The sequence below is a fragment of the Oreochromis aureus genome, linkage group 22, assembly GCF_013358895.1.
Source record: "Oreochromis aureus strain Israel breed Guangdong linkage group 22, ZZ_aureus, whole genome shotgun sequence".
NCBI lineage: Eukaryota > Metazoa > Chordata > Actinopteri > Cichliformes > Cichlidae > Oreochromis > Oreochromis aureus.
Window position 1 is genome coordinate 32375105 of NC_052962.1, and position 18436 is coordinate 32393540.

Sequence of the window (18436 nt, forward strand, 5' to 3'; positions counted from 1 at the left end):
CTGCCTAGTCTGTTTTGGACTCAACGCTGCTCCTAATGCCTCTCATACTCAGCCTTTAGTCTCTCCTCCACCTCTGCCTCTTACGCTCTTCTCTGGCTCTTTTTTTCTGCTAACATTCTTGCTCTTTCTAATGCTTTTCCACGGTGTTGTTCCACAACTTAGCGACTGCTAACTGCAATTCCTTCCTCTGCTTAGCTGTCCCTGTTTTACCTGCTGCACTTAGAGTTATTCTTTTCTACAAGCATTTTACACTGAACTTCCACTAATATCCCTTCAAATACACCAACAACCTACATACTGCATGCTGCCCGGTGAATATTTCTCCATAAATTTTACATCCCCTTCTAAGGCAGACTTACACATTTTATTCTCACACAAGACAACAATCAGCCACACTCACGCAGACCACGTCTGGCCCGCACACACACAACATAGGCCTATCGCTATGCGTCTACACGCACAGCTAGCGCGCTCTGTTGAAAACTCTCAAACGCCCCATATGGCGGAGAATTCAACCGTCCGGACACTCTCCAAACGCCCCAAATGGCGGAGATTCCAACCTTCGGACACTCTCCAAACGCCCCAAATGGCGGAGATTCCGAACACTCCTCACGGCGGAGCTACCGAACCTAGGTTATCTCCACGCCCACACGGCGGAGAAGCCTGCGTCTCTCTCACGCTGGCTGCCGCGCTCCCGCACCTGCGATCAACGCAGGGTCACGTAGCCGCCTCTAAGGCCTTCTGTACTTACTGTTCGTGTTGTTTCCGCTCATGGGAAGAGTCTCTGTATCCCGTCAATCGCCATCCATCCCGAGGGGAGTTCAGACGCAAAACTTCCCGGCCTGGTGACAAGCATCAAGGCACCAGGGCTTTCCGTCAATCATCCCAGACGCTGCGGTGGCGCCTCTCCCTCTCCTCGCGATGGAGGCAATGTGTTGGGATCCGCTCAAGGACCAAATAAATGTTGGGTCTGTTCCCACAAACCCCGCTAATTCTAGAGACTTATTCATCATGAATGGAAACAAGACAGTCAGCGATCGATCGATTACTTTGCGCAAGGGAGGCCTCGTCTATGTCCAGCATGGAAGTGACCCCGATGAGGGCCTCCTCTCGCTGGCTTTTATTGACAAACTTCAAACAATAGTTTACAAAACACCTCCCTCGCAACCCCTTTGGTTACAAAGACAAGGCACTGTATGTATATGCATGCAGGTGTGTGTGTGTGTGTGTCCTCCTGCTGACCAAAGGGTCGTAAACGCAGGAAGCTTACATCAAAGGAAGTAGATCTTCCAGATAGGATGTATCTGCTATAAAACCTCCCCCAACACAAAGTGGTTAGAGGTGCTCAGGATCAAAGGAATAGCTTTGATAATACTGCTTGAACTAAGACTGTACAAATTTAAGAAACACAATGGCAACATTCAACAATTAGACCTAACATTTAATAAAAGAAGGGAAAAAAATTTTGCCATCAGAATTGTTAATAAATATGTCACCTATAATTCAGGAATTTGTAAGGATGCTGAGGATGAGGTTACATGATAGAGCAAATACATTTTCTGTTGAAAGTTGAAATGATAGAGAACCGATGGGAGTTGGAGCTAAAATCTTCTGCCTGTTTCATTTACTCTTTGAAAGTCACTGCAGTTTCTAATGAGATCACTGGAGTCAATCGAGCTCACAGAGCAGTCTCTTTCTTTATCTCATTCTCTCTCTCTCATCTAGAAGAAATAATTCCAAAAAGCCAGCATTTATTTAAATGTTGGATCTCATTTAAGTTAATAATAATGAGAGATCAGGTATTATTTTCTTTCACAGCCTACATTTCGGTTTGGCCATTTGTAATAAATAGAAGCAGTAGTATCAAAATCATTAATTCAGTAATGACTCCTCCTTAATGATGCACAGCACCTTGTGTCTGGCTGCTGTATAGGTCATAAACCCCGCCTCCTCCATGTTAGCGGATGGGACTGGGGTCAGACTAAAATAAATTTATTCTCCTTAGATAATTTTTTTCCAAAGATTCTTTCTTTTGTTATCAATAGTTCTCATCACGCTTATTGATGCCCAAGGGGTCTCCTTTCCTATAAGTTTGATTCTAATTCCTACCGCGGTGATGTTAAATTGGGGTGAAACGTCATCATAGCAGCTTTGACTGGCAGCTGCAGTCACGGAGAAACTTGCGTATCTCTGTTCGGGAATAGCAGCTAGAGCGTAGGCTCTGAGAGGAGGGCCAGCGTTTACACGACCAAGTGTTTTAACCTGACAGTCTGAGGTGTTCTTCAGTAAACTGGACTACCTGACAGAAGGACCCGAGGCCCCGCTGCACTTTTTCGTTAAGTTAATCGTGTTTGTAAGCTAATCCGTAACTACCGTCCTAAGATGAGCACTCGGCTATCGGGGTTCGTTCAGCTAATCTGTGCAGGTGAATGAATTTACTAAAGAAATCAAGAGAAACGTTCCGGGCTAATCAGTCACTAATTACTGTTACTGTACTTTTATTACAAGTATTATACTGTAAAAGCAACAGGCTGCACCCTGCTGCGGCTCCTGTGCAGAGCTGAATATTGAATATATGCAAACAACAGCATGTTTTCAGTCTCTTGCCACATCTGTAAAGACAGTAACATCTTTTTTAAAAGCTTGTACTTCACTAACTCCTCATTAATCAGGAACTATGGATTAAAGTACCATTTACCATAAAGTACTGTACTGTGTGAGTACAAGAAAATAATTATTAGAATGTAATGTGTTAAATTTGTTTAGATCACAGTAATAAGGAAGGATTGGTCTGTGTTTCAGTTTAGCTTAGCTGTAGGCTTGAGAGTGTGTGTAATTGTTTAGAGGGAAAGGAATTTATTGACACTGGGGGTCTGCTGTCATAAAAGGAGACAGGAAGCTACAGTTGGGGGTTGCTGATGCTGATGCTTATACCTGTAATAAAAACTCATAATTGCCATAACTTAGAAGTAGATTTGCAGGAGACTCTCCACCTTATCTGTAAATGTAAGACAACAAGAGGCCAATGGCCCAGTGGATGCAGAGTGGGGGTCTCAGTGTTTGTAATATGTTAACTCTGTTTTCTATGTTGTGTAGAGGAATTTGGTTTAACTTGGGTGAGGAGATTACTTTTATGACCCCCAGGAAGTCACGTATACAGAGACACACACAAATAGTGCTTTGACTGTTACGACGCACCCACACTTACATGCACATTCACTCACGTGCACAGACATACATACGGGTACGCGCACACACAGGCACCCATGTGCTCGTGCATACACACACAGACATACAGAGTTTGCAGCACATTGTGGGGGATTTATGATGGGGTCGCCTCTATAAAGCTGGCTGTGACTAACAAAGGGGTGAAGATTGTTTCAGAGGGACACCGGCCTCGTCTTCCCTTCTAGAAGTGCATGCTTAAATGAAGATGAATAAAGATTTTGTAAAAATGACTACTGAGTTCCGGTGCCATCTCTGGATCCCTCGACGAATAAAAGAACCGGGGCAAAACTGATTTCGCAACAACTGTAATACTGAAAAAATGTAAGAGAAGAACTTCAGATCCTGAGTGAGGACAGAAGAATCAGCTTTATTTCAATTTTGAGGGATAAAATTTATATTTGAGTTTGATGGTTCTGTTGTCTTTGTGATTACAGGGGCTGCCCTCAGATTCAGACCTCAGCACCACCCAGTGACAGCAGACAGATCATCCAACATGTTCACATGTTAACTGCAAGATGAACTGATGAAAACAGTACAAAGGTTAAAGTACCACATGTGCTGTAGTGAAAGCTGCAGCTTTATTGATAAAGTTAAAGACAAAAAAACAAAAGGATGAATCACTCATGTAACTGTGTCACTATATATCAGCATTAACAGGACCTCAGTTTGGTGTTTCACAAAACTGCTGATCTCAGACCTGCACAGCTTCCGTTTTAAACACTTGATGTATTCAGCTGCATGAAGAGCATATGAGATTTTCTCTGACACAATTAAATAAAACCTGATGAAGGTCAAAGGTCGTCACTTGTATGTTGAACTACAAACTTGTCATCTGGAATTCTTTCACAGTTTTTGCAGATAGTGTGTTATTTACCATAAAGTGATTCAGAGTTATTCATACCAGAGTAACCAGAGAGGATCATATATTTTTAAATATATAACTTTCTACAGGACTGAATATAATATCTTTATGTAAAAGTCCGGAGCCTCTGGGGAGTATCCGAGTATTTATAACATTACACAAACCAAAGGTCTCATCACAGTGTTCATGAAATGCTGGGTGTATCCATCTCCTGGGGCGGGCCTACAGAGGAGTGCTGAAGATTTCCCTGTGAGGGAGCTGCTGGTGAAGATCATGAGTCCTGCTTGATCAATGCGATGAGCTTCAGTCTTCCTGGTGTTTCTTACATGAAGTCTCTCTCAGTCGGTCAACAGAACATCTGGCACAACAGCTGTGATGAAAGAAAAGGAAGAAGTTTCTCCAAACCTCTGGACCCAGGAAACCCAGCTTGGTCCTGATGGTCTCCCTCACTAGTTTCTCTCCAGGGTGAATGTAGATGTGGATAAAATATGGACTCTATTATTAAATTAAAAGAACAAATTAGACTACACTACTGAAATGTTCTGCTGATGTTTTTAAAGTTTCTATCTTACCAGGCTGTAGAGGGCTCTGAAGATTTAAACAGTTTTAGATCCATTACACTCAGTCTTATGTTAAAATCTCAAAGGACAGCATTATATTTTTGATATTAACAATAACTCTGGGCTTCTGTAGAGTGTGCAGCTGATCTTATCGCTGTCTAAAAATGGATAAAAACAAACATAAGAAGTGCTGAATCCTTCAATAACACAGACTATTAGAGTAGTAGGTGTGTAGCATTGCTAACTAGCTAGCAACAAGCCTCCAACACAGTGCATATGCTAGTGGCTAATCTAACTAACGAATTAACAAGAGAATGATTTTAGATGTTTTAGAAGTAAACATATAACACTGTAACCACAAACCCTCCTAAAACACTGTAAACCTAGAAAACCTGATGAACTGCACTTGTCAGTCAGCGGTTAACCAGTACATTCATTTCATTCTCAATAATTCTACTTTGGGGAAGTGTTTGGGGATGACTTTTTCCTGCTCCAACTGTGCACTAAGCAAGGTCTGGTGTGGAGTCCTGACTCAACCCAACAGATCACCTGTGGGATGAGTGCAGACTGAGAGCCATGCCTTCTGGTCTGACCTCACAAAATATGCTTATGGTCAAAATATTTTATTTGTTTGAAGGCAGATGAATAATATAGTGTATCTATATGCACATTTGTTTAATACAACAATGGCAGTAAGAAACTGATTTAAATAGCTTTATATAGGATCATTATCACTTTGGCCTTCACATCATTCTACTGACCTTAAAGGAGAGGTCAGAAGTCAAATATCATATGATATTTAAATTGTTAAACAGTACTTTCTGTATGTTGACAATAGAGATCAAGTTGTAAGAATTAGAGTTTCGTTTTGTTAATTTTCAAACAGCAAATCATTCAGTTGCACTACAGCGGTGTGGTTGTTGGTCATTCTTCACAGCAAGAAGGTCCAAGGTTCAAATCCAGGTTTTTCCTATGTGGAGTTTCCACATTGTCCCTGTGACTGATATTCTGTCTTTCTCCCAAAGGTCATGGTGATTCTAAATTGCCTATAGCAATGAATATTGGTGCAAATGATTGTCATTAGCCCTGCAACAGACCAGCCACCTGTGGAGGGTGTACCCTGCCTCTCGTCCTATCGCAGTGGGGACAGGCTGCAGCTTCCCACAACTCTGAATTGGGTAAGTGGTGTCATTTGTCTCTGTCAGTGTGCCCCAGGGTGGCTGTGGCTACAACGTAGCTTGCCATCACCAGTATGTGAATGTGTGTGTGAATGGGTGAATGACTGGATATGTAAAGCGCTTTGGGGTCCTTAGGGACTAGAAAAGCGCTATATAAATACAGGCCATTTACCATTTGCTTTCTTTAGCTGCTGATCAACCATTAATCATCAACCATACACACACACACACACAGAGGAATATTTTTAGCAACAAAAGAGTAGTTCCCCAAACCTGCACTGCATTAGTGCAAATATAACCAAACCTCTGAAATAGACAGACCATTTTTAGTTGCACCTTTCTGTGTTAGAAAAGAGAAGAGGGAAATTCCACAAGCTTTCTTTGAAGCCCTTTGTTTTTATCTAAATTTAGCTCATCTATGCAACAATTTCTAATGAATGTTGAATATATACCAAAAACAACACAAGGCCTTAAATATCTTAGATGTAATCTGCAGAGTCATGCTTGGTGGACAGATGTGAATGTAAGCTTTAATTTCAGTGGCTGAACATAGAACCACAATACAGTGGTGGTTCTCTTCTTCCTTTTCCTGTGTGTGGTTGCAGAAAACTGTGCAGTCCCTGCAGTGCCATATTTATTTCTCCTTTGACTGCTGCAGCTTTACATCTCTGAACAGCAGAAACCACCTTTGTGTTCACCAGCTCGGATCTTTTCCTTTGAAGAGCTGCTGTTTTTGTTTCCACTGGTAAGACTAATAATTTTCAGTTCATGGCATAACACTTTCCTGAACATGCCTTGTTTTATATCACGTTTTGTTAACATCTTCAGACAGTTTCCTGTAGTTTTGTAAAGGCTTTGGTCACCACAGTTTGATGATTTAATGTGCTCAAAATCATAAATCCATGTATAATGAATATATATCGTTATCTAATCTCATGAAGTTATGATCTTTTATCTTTATATACTCTTCATCATTAATGATAGAATTACGGTTTCATGGTCATGGGTTAGTTAGGGAATAGTATTATACTGTGTTTTGTTTTCCTCTTTTTAAACGCACATCAAGGAGTTTGCAGTTTAGTAAAAATTATGCATTTTGGGATTAACTTGAATGAAAAGCAGATGTGAAATGTAAAATTGAAATCAGAGGTCAAAAGTCACAAAATATTATAAAGGAACCTATGATGTGATATTTACAATCCCCATATAACAGTTTTATTTCTTAAACATAGTTATTAAAGTTGGACTTTATTTAACCTTAAAGAAGTGGTCAGAAGTCCAAAGTAGGATGATATGCAGGATTTTATATACACTATATTGCAAAAAGTATTCACTCAACCACCTAAATCATTGAATTAAGGTGTGCCAATGACATTCAGGGCCACAAGTGTATATAATCAAGCACCAAGGCTTCCAGACTGCATCTACAAACAATTGTTAGAGAATGTGTCACTCTAAGGAGTGAATTCCTGCCTGCTACTGTGATAGTGTGGAAAGTGTTTCCAAGGTCAAACTACGCCATCCAAATTTTACATCACCAAGTGCAAGCATCAGATGCAGTGATGTAAACCCACTGCATTACTGCAGGTGTAAAAAGCTTCTGAAATAGACAGGCCATTTTTAGTTGTGCTAAAAAAGTGAAGATGGAAATTCTACAAGCTTTCTTTGAATCCCCTTTTTCCATATAATGGAAATTAGCTAATACATATTTAAAGTCAACTAAGCTATTCAACCATTTCTGTTGAATGTTGAATATATACCAAAGTCAACAGAAGTCCACATATATCCTTCTTTTAAAATAAAAAATGTAAATCTGCAGTCATGTTTGGTGCACAGTGCTTTGAGTTTTTACTTTCTAGTACATTTCTTAGCTTTTATTCAACTTGTGTATTTATTCATGTATGTCCACATCCAATTAAGACTGTCACACTACAAAATCTACTTATTAGATTAATAAATATATGCATTTCTGTTGTGGCTTAAGATAGAACACTTTTGGTTTCAGTGGTAAACTTTTGGTCAGATGTGGCTGAATTTTCATGCAGTATTCCACAAGGATTAGTTTTAAGCCCCCTGTTATTCTCATTATATGTCCTGCCATTAGGCTTTATTATCATTTCCTATCATCTGTATGCAGATGATATCCAATTGTACCTTTCTTTTAAACCTGGTGAATTGGATAAATTATCTGTGACAAGAAAGTCATAAAGAAAACAATGCATAAGAAAATTACACACACAGGAAGTGAACAAACAGCTTACTCTGAAAAAGGAAGACACTAAAAACTGACAAATTTCAAACACAATATGAAATTGTCTAAACGAGCTTCCGACTGTTTAAATTGTTAAACAGTACTTTCTGTATGTTGACAATAGAGATCAAGTTGTAAGAATAGGATAGGCTGTCTGACTCTATTTCAGACAGCCTATCCATTCTTGTATTTGTATGATGTCAGTGAGACCGGATGTAAATGTGTTCACCTCATGCATGCAGCTCTGAATATAAGTACTTTAGTCCCACTCACTTGTCCAAACCTTTTTGTGTGGGCCAGCCAATCAGCAGAAAGGTAGCTAAAAGGTAAATGTACTTATTCCACACCGAGGATGAACTCAAGGAAGAGGGCAACTATCATCATGAACAAGGACTTTTTAAAAACTGTGAATCATGCACAGCTACTCTAGCAGAGTCCAAGAATAAAGTCAAGTAAAGTAATATTATCTTTTCTTCCTCTCTGTCAGTTAATTCAGGAAATACATGGATGAGTAACATTTTGACATTTTTCCTGTTCTCTCTTTCTCAGCCACACCATGTTTCCCAATGACTCTCTGCCCACCAACACAGTCAAGCCTTTTAAAGATGACCAGGAAACTATGGTGGGCATCAGTGCCATTATGGACAATGTCAGTATCATTCTCTATGCACTGACTGTTGTGCTCGGCATCACAGGAAACTCTGTGGTCATCTGGGTGGCTGGATTCAAATTTAAGGTGAATACTTCAGTGGATAATACCTTTCAAATACCTTCTGAGCTTGTTAGTAATCTGTTTAGTGAAGTCTGTCGGGTCATATTTATTTTCTACTGTAAAGACAGTAAATACACTTGGGGTTAAGAAACTGTGACCTTTACTGATGTAGGAGACAGGTGTAGGTGGTTTCACAACATATGCCTGGGATGTCATAGCTATGGCGTGTGTGTTGAGTGAGCAATGCATATAAATATAAACCTCTTTCACCTCCTGGGAGGTGGTTATGACCACATTCATTTCACACAGATGAACAGAATTAGTAATGGAAGCTGTTTCCAAGGTGAAATACCAACAAAACTCCCCACACTCTGAAGTGTGACACATAAATTAGAAGAGTATTTGAATTTAATTTCTGTTATAATATTTCTATTTCAAGAGCGATGTGATTAAGTTTATCAAGTTAAGTTTATGTACAAAAGGCACTTGTTTAGCATTTGGACTAGTTTAAGACGACTGAGCCTGAAATAAGGTAGATGATCATGTTTAGTAGTAACATTTATATAAATAGGACCTCATAATAGCTGATAAAAATCCCATTCTGGTTACTGTTTCACGTAAATATTACCTTTCATTTTTGTTTTTCCTTTCTTCACTTTTCCATCGTGTTTTATTTTCTTCTTCTTCCACAGCCAAAGGTCACCAACGTGTGGCTGGTGAATCTGGCGATAGCAGACCTGATCTTCTGCTTCACACGAGTTTTCTCTCTCACTAAGAAGCTCTTCTTTGAGCACTGGCCTTTCGGCCTCTTCGTCTGCAAGTTCAATGCCTTCTTCAAATACACCAACATGTTCTGCTCTGTCTTTCTGCTGGCTGTGATCAGTCTGGATCGAGTGCTTTGTGTCTGTCAACCTGTCCTCACAAAGCGTCGTCGCACCCTGTGGGCAGCGAGGGTGGTGGCAGTCTGTATCTGGATAGCAGCGATCCTCTTCAGCATTCCTTACTTCATCCATCGCCAAGTCTACCTGGGCAAGAAGAACCTGAGTACGTGCTCTCTTCATCCAAAAGAGAAGGCAGAAGGGTACAACAGCACTAAAGTTGCTCTCTACTCCATCCGCTTCCTGTGCGGCTTCATAATTCCCTTTATGGTGATTCTGGTCTGTTATATCCTGGCCGCTGTGGGAATCCGACGCACCCGCCTGTCAGGGAAGTCCCGCCCTCTACGTATACTAGCATGTTTGGTTATTGCCTTCTTCCTGTGCTGGGCGCCTTACCACTGCCTCCTACTGGTGAAGATGGTGGACAGTAAATATGCTCTGTTCAAAATCTGGTACCCTGTAGCAAAGGGTATTGCCTACTTCAACAGCTGTGTGAACCCGCTGTTATACTTCTGCATGGGGCTAAAAGTCAGTGAGGGATTTAGACAGAGTCTGATAAGAGTTTATAAAAGAGGCCTGGCAGATGACATAGATGGCCAGATGACTCACTTCACTGATCGCTCTTTGGATTAAAGCTCAGGGTTGAAACACAGCAGTCTTGTAGTGGTCGGATTGAGTCAGACAGCATTGACTAAAATTTAAGTTTCTTCCAATGATCCTGAAGTTCAGAAGAGCTACAACAAATCAACAAAAGAATACCTGAAACACAAAAATACTACAGTGTTCAAAATCCAGATCTCAACCCAAATGAGGTCTACAGGGCAGTCAACAACATAGAGTTATTGGACTAATGTAGGACTACTATCAGCAACCAGCCAACCTAGTAATGTCATATTCTATTCACTGACAAGATGACACTGCCCATGCTCTAAAAACTGTATTTTAAATCACAGCCTCACAGAAAGTATTAAATTTGTGACATTTTGGGGGGAGAAGGCTCCATGGTGTAAATTAGGCTATGTTGTGTTTCATGTCCACTTTAATGCACATCAAATGCCAAATGAATGATCTCTTTCTCCTTTGGGTGGTCTTGTCTGAATACAATCACTGAATTTTTTTTGTTTTTTTTTGTTATTATTATTGTTTATTATTGCGCTGAGACTTTTTTTTTCTATATCGGTTGTTATAGCTGTTCCTGCTGTAAAGTGTAAAGTGAATTCAAGTTTTCCTTCATTTTATCCTACTGTCACCAGTGCTTGGTCATAGGGGGATGTCTGACCGTTGGTTTCCTCTGTATTATTGTAGAGCCTTTACCTAAAGCACCTTCAGGTGAGCTACTACGTGCTTCTTGCTTTTCGGAACACAACTTTTGTGTAATATTTTGTAATCTTTTTTTTTTTTTTTGAGTAAAGATAATACTGTTTCAACGATGGATGTGTATTCTGATCCAGTGAAAAAAAGACACTTTAATTCACTCAAATAGCAAAGAAAACTTAGATAATGTCTATAGGAAAGCACCAGACACCCAGACAACATTCAAGACAAACCATTCTCGATTAATATTAATTTTAAAATTCTGTTGCAGCATATTTCCTTTATCTTCTTTGTCTGCTGTAATTTTCCAAATGTTTTTTTTATTAACTCTTTAACTCTCTGAGACTTTATTTTATATTTTTTGTACCATAAATGAGTTCATATGCTCTTACGTTAAGGCTCTTGTCATCAAGAGAGATTTTTTTTTTTTTTTTTTAAATAGGAAATGCTCACAGTGGCTGTGTTTGAGTCCTGAGTACTTAAAAAAACCCTTTATTTATCAATTAAATACTGAGTATTGCTACATCAAGCGATAAAAAGGGCAGAAAAGACTGAGCGCACAGATAACACTACTACAAGGAGGAAAACAGAATAGCAATAAATAAATGATATAAAGAAATTATTTTAATTATTATTAGTATATTATTATGGGAATCATTGCAAGTTGCACAAGAGGCCTACTGTGTCCTTTTATGCATTTCCGGCTTCTTTGTCTCTACCGTTTCTCCCTCCGCCTGGAGCAGACTACCTGCTCGCGTTTTGGGAGTGGTCGGCAGACAGGCTGGTACAGGTAAACGCTGGCGACGGCATCGGCTGTTTTCATAATCTCTGCAGAAGTTTAAATAAGGACTTATTTCCGGTTTATACTTCTGCAACATGAGCAATGATCGTTATAAAATTAAGGATAAAGGAAAGATGAAGATACTTTTGTTGCTTCACTTATGTTGTGATTTATTGGCAGGTAAGAAATGGAGATTTTAACAAAATCACGCATTTCTCCAGCAGAGGATCTTGCGTTTAAAACTTGCAGCAAATTCTGTAAACACATGGCGCTTCTGAAATTCTGACCATAACCAAGTTAACATTGTGATTTAGACAGGTAAGAGGGCTGCTTTAGGCTACGTTCACACTGCAGGTCTTAATGCTCAATTCCGATTTTTTGATCAAATCCGATATTTTTTGTCTGCTTGTTCACACTACAAATAAAATGTGACAGCAAGCGCGCTCTAGTGTGAACGCTCAAAGCGGCCCGCGTGCGCAAAAGAAGACGTCACACACAACGCGCTCTGTTTGTTTGACTGATGGCCCTTAATACAGGGAGTGCAGAATTATTAGGCAAATGAGTATTTTGTCCACATCATCCTCTTCATGCATGTTGTCTTACTCCAAGCTGTATAGGCTCGAAAGCCTACTACCAATTAAGCATATTAGGTGATGTGCATCTCTGTAATGAGAAGGGGTGTGGTCTAATGACATCAACACCCTATATCAGGTGTGCATAATTATTAGGCAACTTCCTTTCCTTTGGCAAAATGGGTCAAAAGAAGGACTTCTGGAGACCTGGTGCCAGAGGAACAACCTCCTTCTAAACGTCAGTAAAACAAAGGAGTTGATAGTGGACTTCAGTACTAAGCAGGAGAGGAACTACCAGACCCCGTCATCAACGAGTGCCCAGTGGAGAGAGTGGACAGCTTCAAATACCTCGGAGTTCACATCACGCAGGACCTGTCATGGTCCTGTCACATCAACACCATAGTGAAAAAAGGCCCGACAGCGTCTCTACCACCTCAGACGCTTGAGAGACTTCCGACTGCCCTCCAAGGTGCTCAGGAACTTCTACACGTGCACCATAGAGAGCATCCTGACGGGAAACATCTTAACCTGGTTCGGGAACAGCACCATGCAGGACAGACGAGCTCTACAGAGGGTTGTGCGATCAGCTGAGCGCACCATCCGCTCCGAGCTCCCTGACCTGCACTCAATCTACAGCAGGCGGTGCTGGACCAAGGCCAGGAAGATCGTGAAGGACCTCAGCCATCCCAACAACGGACTGTTCTCTCTGTTGAGGTCAGGAAAGCGATTCCGCCTCCCTGAAGACCAACACAGAGAGACTGAGGAGGAGCTTCTTCCATGCAGGCGATACGGTCTCTCAATCATCACACCACCACATAGAACGGACCCACATATATGGTTCTTACACACACACACTGGACAGTCTGGACTTTGTTTACACTTAATCACTTTAAGCATATTTGCACTGCACAAGACACCTACAATGTGGTTTGCACAACACTGGACATTATATTTCTCCATTTCCATTTAATACTTGTAAAATGCTGCTGTTATTGTATATATATTTATATTTCTTCATACATTCTTATATAATTCTATACTGTGTATTGTGTATTTTGCTGTACAGTTATTTTATTTTAAACTTTAATTCATATATATTTTATCTTATTCCTTCCCAGCTAAATTTACCCTTCATTCTAATTTGTGTTGTACAGTTATTTTATTTTCAACAAATTCATATATATATTTTATTTTATTCCTTCCTAGTTAAATTTACCCTTTTTAATTTTTATTTCCTATCTTATTCATAGCCTTTTCTTTTTCCTTAGGTCACGAGCAGTTGTGTAAGCATTTCACTGCATATCGTACTGTGTATGACTGTGTATGTGACAAATAAAAATTTGAATTTGAATTTGACTTGACAGGCTCAGAAAAGTCAAAAATAGTGAGATATCTTGCAGAGGGATGCAGCAGTCTTAAAATTGCAAAGCTTCTGAAGCGTGATCATCGAACAATCAAGCGTTTCATTCAAAATAGTCAACAGGGTCGCATGAAGCGTGTGGAAAAACCAAGGCGCAAAATAACTGCCCATGAACTGAGAAAAGTCAAGCGTGCAGCTGCCAAGATGCCACTTGCCACCAGTTTGGCCATATTTCAGAGCTGCAACATCACTGGAGTGCCCAAAAGCACAAGGTGTGCAATACTCAGAGACATGGCCAAGGTAAGAAAGGCTGAAAGACGACCACCACTGAACAAGACGCACAAGCTGAAACGTCAAGACTGGGCCAAGAAATATCTCAAGACTGATTTTTCTAAGGTTTTATGGACTGATGAAATGAGAGTGAGTCTTGATGGGCCAGATGGATGGGCCCGTGGCTGGATTGGTAAAGGGCAGACAGCTCCAGTCCGACTCAGACGCCAGCAAGGTGGAGGTGGAGTACTGGTTTGGGCTGGTATCATCAAAGATGAGCTTGTGGGGCCTTTTCGGGTTGAGGATGGAGTCAAGCTCAACTCCCAGTCCTACTGCCAGTTTCTGGAAGACACCTTCTTCAAGCAGTGGTACAGGAAGAAGTCTGCATCCTTCAAGAAAACCATGATTTTCATGCAGGACAATGCTCCATCACACGCCGTCCAAGTACTCCACAGCGTGGCTGGCAAGAAAGGGTATAAAAGAAGAAAAACTAATGACATGGCCTCCTTGTTCACCTGATCTGAACCCCATTGAGAACCTGTGGTCCATCATCAAATGTGAGATTTACAAGGAGGAAAACAGTACACCTCTCTGAACAGTGTCTGGGAGGCTGTGGTTGCTGCTGCACGCAATGTTGATGGTGAACAGATCAAAACACTGACAGAATCCATGGATGGCAGGCTTTTGAGTGTCCTTGCAAAGAAAGGTGGCTATATTGGTCGCTGATTTGTTTTTGTTTTGTTTTGAATGTCAGAAATGTATATTTGTGAATGTGGAGATGTTATATTGGTTTCACTGGTAAAATAAATAATTGAAATGGGTATATATTTGTTTTTGTTAAGTTGCCTAATAATTATGCACAGTAATAGTCACCTGCACACACAGATATCCCCCTAAAATAGCTAAAACTAAAACAAACTAAAACTACTTCAAAAACATTCAGCTTTGATATTAATGAGTTTTTGGGTTCATTGAGAACATGGTTGTTGTTCAATAATAAAATTATTCCTCAAAAATACAACTTGCCTAATAATTCTGCACTCCTGTATAAAGACTTCGGACTTTACCTTTCCCAATTTTTGCTTTAAGTTATTTTGTTATTTACATAATAATGTAAATAACCTAATAATGATCCTTATTGCTGTTTTAGAGGAGCGGTGCTTCAAAGGATAGCTGCAGATTTCTGTCAGAATTTGCAGATTATACAGTACAAATAAAATGTTCACGTTTCTCCAACGTGGTCTTCCCAACAGTTACACTGGATGGCCAGGAATCGTTCGCGATGTCTTCTCAGGCGCTTCTCTGGCGCCGATAATTGGCCTCTGTCTTGTGTCAGTGACGTAAAAGACAGATTTAATGCGACTTGACCGTTCACACAGCAGTCGCTTTCTAAAACATAGTATATGTATCGGATTCGCCTGCAGTGTGAACTCGCCCCTTGGACAAACCTGAAGTTTTTATCCCAGTGTTGTGCCTAAGGCTACGTTCACACTGCAGGCGAAGGCGCATCAAATCCGATTTTTTTGACCCTGTGCGACCCATATCCGATCATGGTATGACAGTGTGAACAGCACAAATCCGATATTTTCAAATCCGATCTGGGTCACTTTCATATGTGGTACTGAATCCGATACATATCCGATGTTTTAGAAAGCGACTGCTGTTTGAACGGTCATGTCGCATTAAATCCGTCTTTTACGTCACTGACACAAGACAGACGCCAATTATCAGCGTCGGAGAAGACATCGTAAACGCTTCCTGGCCATCCAGCGTAGATGTTAGTGAAACTGCTGGGAAGACAACGTTGGAGAAACGTGAACATTTTATTTGTACTGTATAATCTGCAGATTCTGACAGAAATCTGCAACTATCCTTCAAGCACCGCTCCTCTAAACAGCAATAAGGATAATTATTAGGTTATTTACATTATTATGTAAATAACAAAATAACTTAAAGCAAAATTGGGAAACGAAAGTCCGAAGTCTTTATATTAAGAGCCATCAGTCAAACAACACTGTTTGCTCTGGGTCTAAACAGAGCGCGTTGTGTGTGACATCTTCTTTTAGCATGCGGGCCGCTTTGACCGTTCACACTAGAGCGCGTTTGCTGTCGCATTTTATTTGTAGTGTGAACAAGCAGACAAAAAATCGGATTTGATCAAAAAATCGGAATTGAGCATTAAGACCTGCAGTGTGAACGTAGCCAAAGTGATCGCCTGCCAAAAACTGATTTCAGGTATTTGCCAAAAACTGATTGTTCGTATTTAAATTACTATAAATATCGTTTTGCTCTACACCATGTCAAACAAATGTATCCCTCATGAATGATGCCAAGTCATCTTGAGGAACATTCCTGTAAGAAAGTAGAAGCCGCAATCAGTTTGTGGCAGTCACTTTTGTATAGCCTTTATTTATCCAGTTAAAAAAAAAAAAAGTCTTTTTAAGTGTAATCTGTCCAAGAGGACAGCAGAAATTTCAGCAAATATAACAATAATTCCGTAAACATATTTTAAGTGGACAAAAAGGACCTGATTGGTTATAATGTAAGTACAACTGTACACGGTAATGAAAAAAAACAAAAAAACAAAAGCAGGTCATTTCGTATATTTTATAAGTAACCCCTTTGTAAACCCTGTTCACCGAAGTCTATTTACCAACAAACGTAAAGATAACACACAGTAAAAAAGCACACGGAACCATTGGAAATCAGGCGATTTGAAACAAAGCCACAAAAACAAAACGTCCATCAAAAGCACAGGAGCGCAGGGAACAGTTCATAACTCCTCAGGGGGCTGACCCAGAGGGTGACGGTCCAGAAATCCATAGCTCATTAGATCAGGGGGCCGGCCCCGAGGCCGACGGCACAGGAGTTCATGGTCAAACAGTTCCGGGGGCCGACCGTGCGGACGGCGGCGATGCAGACGAAACAGTTCCGGGGGCCGACCGTGCGGACGGCGGCGATGCAGACGAAACAGGTCCGGGGGCCGACCGTGCGGACGGCGGCGATGCAGACGAAACAGTTCCGGGGGCTGACCGTGCGGACGGCGGCGATGCAGACGAAACAGTTCCGGGGGCTGACCGTGCGGACGGCGGCGATGCAGACGAAACAGGTCCGGCGGCCGACATCAACGGCGATGACGTCCAGCTGGTGGCCCGGGGAGTGGCCGGCGATTCCGAGGTGCAGGAGCTGAAGCTGGACCAGGCGACGGAGCAGGAGCTGAAGCTGAAGCTGGACCAGGCGACGGAGCTGGAGGTGAAGCTGAAGCTGGACCAGGCGACGGAGCTGAAGCTGAAGCTGGACCAGGCGACGGCGTGCCAGCCACAGGTGGTGGCTGAACGGAGTCCTCGGGCCCTCCAGCTGACGAGGCATGAGGCTGGTGCGGTTCTCCTGAACCCCCAGCTGACGAGGCATGAGGCTGGACGGGCTCCTCGGGCCCTCCAGCTGACGTGGCATGAGGCTGGACGGGCTCCTCGGGCCCTCCAGCTGACGTGGCATGAGGCTGGTGCGGTTCTCCTGAACCCCCAGCTGAAGAGACAGGCACAATGCCAGCGGGTACGGAGACCTCTGGCTGAAGGGACGCTAACTGAAGCTGCACAGGGCACACAGGCGGCTCAGAATGCAACGGCTGGGGCTGTGCAGTGCCAAAAGTCTGTCTGGGATTTAATAGCGTGATGCAGTCCCCTGCTGGCCGAATGAGCTCACTAGAGTTTGCAGCAGAGGATGGAAGTGACTGAGCAACTGACTGAACTGGTGAAAGAGCTAATGACTGAACTGGAAAAAGAGCTGATGCCTGAGCAGGTAGCAGAGCTGACAACAGAGCTAGAGACTGAGCTAATGACTGAAGTAGAGGTTGTAGCGGTGGTTGTAGCAATGGTGGACAAGAAGGTAACTGATCTAATTCTCTTGAGCCTCCTGAACACAAGGAAAAATGCTGGACGGGCTCACCTGAGCCTCCAGCAGAAACAAGAATGGGTGCAGGCACCTGCCGGACACTACCCGCTTCCACCCGAGGAGTAGGTACGGGTGCAGAGGTAGGCTGCGTCCTGGCTGACCTCACCCTGGGGACCGGCATGGGTGCAGGGGTGGACTGGTTCACAGCCCCCCTCACCCCGGAAGCTGGGACAGGCACCGGCAACGGCTGGGCAGCTGCCGTTCTCACCCGAGGAGCTGGTACAGGTGCAGAAACTGACAGAGCCTCCGCCGGCCTGGGAACCGGAGCACGGACCAGCTGGACCTCAGCCTCCCTCACCCGAGGAACTGATACGGGTGCAGGGGTACGCTGGGTCCGAGCTGCCCTGGGAGCAGGAACACAAGGAGGCAGAGGAGGTGGCTCAGAGAACACTGACTCATCAAAAATAGGTTTTACATCTTTGTCACCATGATTAACAGTTTTTAAAGTCCTTGGTTTAAACAGTCTTCGAGTGAGCTGACTTGGGGATGACTAGGGATGGGTATCGTTTAGGTTTTATC

The 18436-nt window shown here is 42.1% G+C and overlaps 1 protein-coding gene across 1 annotated transcript; it reads left to right on the forward strand.

Moving 5' to 3' along the window:
* Window positions 1–499: 499 nt before the first annotated feature.
* LOC120435546 (fMet-Leu-Phe receptor-like) lies at window positions 500–10302 on the forward strand. The gene is made up of 3 exons (XM_039605328.1): window positions 500–927; window positions 8629–8815; window positions 9484–10302. The coding sequence occupies exons 1-3, from the start codon at window positions 500–502 to the stop codon at window positions 10300–10302; spliced, it is 1434 nt and encodes a 477-aa protein (XP_039461262.1).
* The last annotated feature ends 8134 nt before the right edge of the window (window positions 10303–18436 follow it).

Excerpts from the sequence above, each read along its gene's own strand:
- LOC120435546 (XM_039605328.1), top strand. The coding sequence starts at position 500 with ATGGCGGAGAATTCAACCGTCCGGACACTCTCCAAACGCCCCAAATGG. Across the intron at positions 928-8,628 it reads TCCCTCTCCTCGCGATGGAG|CCACACCATGTTTCCCAATG; the intron begins GCAATGTGTTGG and ends TCTCTTTCTCAG. Across the intron at positions 8,816-9,483 it reads TGGCTGGATTCAAATTTAAG|CCAAAGGTCACCAACGTGTG; the intron begins GTGAATACTTCA and ends CTTCTTCCACAG.